Below are 4,558 nucleotides of genomic sequence, written 5' to 3'. Positions count from 1 at the left end.
GCAATGTTACCAAGGATCTCTTTGCTAAATTTTATCGTCTTTTTTTCAATCCTGATCCTTCTTGACCTAATCTGCTGCATTTTATATTAGCTACCTTTTCCTCTTGGACACTATCTTCTCTCTGAGTTTTCATTACACTCTCTTTCCTGATTCAATTCCTGACGGTGTGACCGCTTGTTCTCAAATTGATTTGATGGCTTACCATTTATATGACATATCCTAACTATGAGATTTCCTCAGGATGTGACTCTGAGTCTCCTTTTCTTTTTCCTCTATACTCACTCTCCCAGTAACCCCATCATTTCCCAAATGTTTAACAATCATCTTTATGAATATGACTTCTAGATTTCTAGCTCCAGGCTCTCCCTTAAGTTTCAGGCTCATATAATTAATTACCTACTGCATGTTTCAAACTGGATGTCCTGGAGACATCTTAAATTCAACATGCCTATGATGAATTTCATATAAAATCCTACTCTTCATCTGCATTGTGACCGCCAATCCCTTGACCTCTCAATTCTCTCCCAGGCCATCTCCCTTACACTAGCTACTCTCTTTTCTCCTCCCCATCTTTACTTATTGGTAAACCAATCCAACTTTATATTTTTCTTTCTTGAATCCCTCTCCCCATTATCATACCACCAAATGCACCTAGTCAAGCCAGAGCCTTGGATCATCGCCATCACTTGTCACCTTTGCTCCTACATACATACTGCCAGAAGAAAATAGAGAAAATTACACAACAAACCAACTTGGCCCACTATAGATTTATGTTATATAACCTCAACTGGGCTTTCATTGCTGCTAAGCAATACTACTATCTCTTCTTTATCAACTTACTATTCCATTCTCTACATTGGCTCTTAACAACCCTTTTCATCCCTCTTCAAATCCCCTATGGTTCCCCTTCCAACCACTTTCTCAGCTAAGACCCTTGCCTCATATATTTCAGAAAAATAAATTGAGACCATTTATTGTGAATTGTCTTTTCCATACTTCCTCATCTCCTATGGCTCAGGTGCTTTCTATGAATTTCTCTTCCTTCATCCCTGTCTTAAATGAAAATGAAATGGCCTTAGTCCTGACCAAGACTAACTGCTTTACTTATTCAATTGTTTCTATTCCTTCCTTTCTCCTTCAACAGATTGCCCCAACTGTAATACCTACTCTTTCACTTATTTTCAATTTTCCCCTATCTTTTGTATCATTTACTACTGTCTAAAACATGCCAATCCATGCCTAACCATGCCCATCCTGAGAAAAGCCCTTGCTTGATCCTTCCATCTGCACCATCATCCTATATCTCTTCAACCCTTTGTGGCTAAACTCCTTGAACAGAATATTTACAATAGGTGCCTCCACTTTCCTCTCATTTTCTTCTTAACCTCTTATAATCTTGCTTCTACCTTATCATTCCATTGAAACTACTTTCTCTAAAGTTACTAATGATTTCTTAGTTGTCAAATTTAATGTCCTGTTCTCAAGTCTCTTTGTCTTTGACCTCTCTGAAACCACTGAGGCTGTTGATACCTGTCCACCCCTTGATACTCTCTTTTCTCTGGGTTTTCAGAACACCATCTTTACTGGTTCTCCTCTTAAGTATTTGAGTACTTCTCTGTCTCTGTTTCTAGACTCTTCCACACCAAACCCTCTAGGCATAGATGTCCTTCAGGCTTTTTTTCCTGGGCCCTATTTCTTTTTACATCACTGGATGATCTTTATCTGCTCCCAAGGATTTACTTACAATCTCTATGCTAATGATTCAAAAGTATACCTATGCCATCCCAATCTGTCTCCTAAGCCCCAATTTCTTATGTTCAGTTGCCTTTCAGATATCTCAAAATGGATGCCTAGTAGACATCTTAAACTCAATATATCCAACATAAAATTTATTATCTTTCCCCAAAGCCTCCATTCATCCTACCTTCCTTATTAGTATAAAGGGCAACACAATCCTCTTAGACTATCAGATTTGCCACCTAGCATTCATCTTGGATCCCTTTCTCTCTCTCAGCCCCATATTCAGTTATTACCAAAGCCTGCTGATTTCACCTTTGCAACATCTCTCAAATATGTCCTCTTCTCTCCTCTGGCATTGCCACCACTCTAATTCAAACCCTCATCACCTCATTCCTGGAGTATTGCAATAGTCTTCTGGTATACCCACTTCAGTCTATACCTACTCTATACCTACCTTCAACACTTACTCTAATCCACCCTGAATTCAATAACTAAAGTAATTTTCCTAAAGGGTGTTTCTGATCATAATATTTTTATACATTATTCCCTGACCTGTACTTTTCAATCTGGCTTCTCCCTCCCTTTTATTTGATTTATTTGGTTTACAGACCTAGTAGTGTTATTACTGGGTCAAAGGGTGTGTACAGTTTTACAGCCTTTTGGACACCATACCAAGTTGTTTTCCTGAATGGTTGAATCAGCTCACAACTCCTCCAACAGTGCATTAGTGTATTTAATTTTCCACATCCCCTCTAGCATTTGTCCTTTTAATTACTATTATTTCTCATAAAATTTCAAAGGAGAAAATTTTAGAGGATAAAGCAAAGACTCTGGATTAGAAATCCTGGGAAACTTTTTGGCTGTTCACTTATTTCAGTCAGGTCTGACTCTTCATGATGCTATTTGGGGTTTTCTGGACAAAGATATTGGAGTAGTTTGCCATTTCCTTCTCCAGCTCATTTTAGAGATGAAGAACTGAAGCAAACAAGGATAAGTGACTTGCTCAGGGTCACACAGCTAGTAAGTATCCGAAGCCAGATTTGAATTCAGGAAGAAGAGTCTTCCTTACTCCAAGCCTGGTACACTATCCAATGGGCCACCTAGCAGCCCAACAATTTCACCTATTTTTTTACCATGTAAAATAATGACCACAGGCATGTGGTCCTATAGCAATATGGATTTTATACTATCTCAATTGTCTTGGGGAAATTAAAAAATAAGTAAGAAACTATTTCCCTCTTTTTACTATTAATAAGCATCTGTTTGTCTTACAAATATCTTTAGGATTTTGGTATGTCAAGAAGAGTTAAAGAAGGAAATAAAAGATATAAGGAAACCACTAATTCTTGTAGATGGAAAATATAGAAAATAATTCATTTCATAAGTGAGCCTTCTGGCTAAGGATACAAAGAAAATCAAATGATAGTCTCAGCTGTCAAGTTCTTTGCAGTATAATGAAACCTACAGTACTGGTACTCAGCTTTGATTGTGAAGCTCAGCTGAAATAATGCATATAAATTGCATTGTAAATCTTAAAGTACTACAATTTTCTAATTCTATATCTTTCTTCTGTTCCTACTAACACAAGAATGTCAAACAGTGATAAATGATATTTTGTCTTCCATGTGTCTTCTTTTCTCCACGGTACCACCTTCCTTCTAACCTACAAAGAAATGGCTTCATTAAATCACTCTACAATAATCATGTTCATCTTAGAGGGATTAACAGACCAGCCAGAGCTCCACCTTCTCCTTTTTATCCTGTTCCTGGGCATCTATGTTGTCTCTGTGGTGGGAAACTTGGGCATGATCCTGCTTATTTCTATTGGTCTTCAGCTACAATCTCCAATGTACTTTTTCCTCAGCAACTTGTCCTTTGTGGATCTCTGCTACTCCTCTGCCATTACTCCCAAACTCCTGGTGAACTTCATAGTGAGTAAAAACATCATATCCTACAATGAGTGTATGATGCAACTTTTTTTCTTCTGTTTTTTTATTGTTTCTGAATGCTACATGCTGATAGCCATGGCCTATGACCGTTATGTTGCCATCTGTAGTCCCCTTCTTTATAATGTCATCATGTCTCCACGGGTCTGTTCCTTTTTGGTGACAGGAGTGTATACTATGGGTACATTTACCAGTCTGCTTCACACAAGTTGCATGGTCAGATTGTCCTTTTGTGGTCCTAATGTCATTAAACATTATTTCTGTGATGTCATCCCCCTTTTGAAGCTCTCCTGCTCTAGCACCTACCTCAATGAGCTTCTGTTGATGGTTATTGGTACATTCAATGTATTTTTAACCACTGCTGCCATTTTCATCTCTTATGCTTTCATCCTCACTAGCATCCTTCACATCCAGTCTGCTGAAGGGAGGTCTAAAGCCTTCAGTACCTGCAGCTCCCACCTGGCAGCTATTGCTATCTTTTATGGCACTATGATTTTCATGTATCTTAAGCCACCATCAAGCAGTAGTATGACTCAGGAGAAGGTGGCCTCGGTATTTTATACCACAGTTATCCCCATGCTGAATCCCCTAATCTACAGCCTGAGGAATAAGGATGTCAAGGATGTAGTAAAGAAAATCATGAGAGGTATAATATTTTCCAGGCCTATGTAAACATCAAGAAAAAGTAAAGACAACAATGATCATGATTTTTCTTTCTACTTTGTCTGAAAAGAGTCACCAATTTTCCATGAAATGAGGATTAACTTTGGAAAACACTGTGAAGAAGCTGAAACCACAACTTCAGATTCTTTAATTTTCATTCATTCATGCATTCATTCATTTATTCATTCATTTAACAAGTATTAATTAAG

At 37.9% G+C, this 4,558-nt stretch overlaps 1 protein-coding gene across 1 annotated transcript; it reads left to right on the top strand.

Annotated features, from left to right (window-relative positions):
• The first annotated feature begins 3,413 nt into the window (after positions 1-3,413).
• Positions 3,414-4,358, top strand: LOC118836812 (olfactory receptor 8D1-like). Its single transcript, XM_036743972.1, has one exon. The coding sequence runs from the start codon at positions 3,414-3,416 to the stop codon at positions 4,356-4,358; it is 945 nt and encodes a 314-aa protein (XP_036599867.1).
• The last annotated feature ends 200 nt before the right edge of the window (positions 4,359-4,558 follow it).

This window comes from Trichosurus vulpecula, chromosome 2 (genome assembly GCF_011100635.1).
Source record: "Trichosurus vulpecula isolate mTriVul1 chromosome 2, mTriVul1.pri, whole genome shotgun sequence".
NCBI lineage: Eukaryota > Metazoa > Chordata > Mammalia > Diprotodontia > Phalangeridae > Trichosurus > Trichosurus vulpecula.
Note: the sequence above shows the minus strand (reverse complement) of the source record. Positions and strands in the feature narration are given on the sequence as shown.

What these genes read in the sequence shown, in the direction of transcription:
- LOC118836812 (XM_036743972.1), top strand. Translation starts at nt 3,414, where the DNA reads ATGGCTTCATTAAATCACTCTACAATAATCATGTTCATCTTAGAGGGA.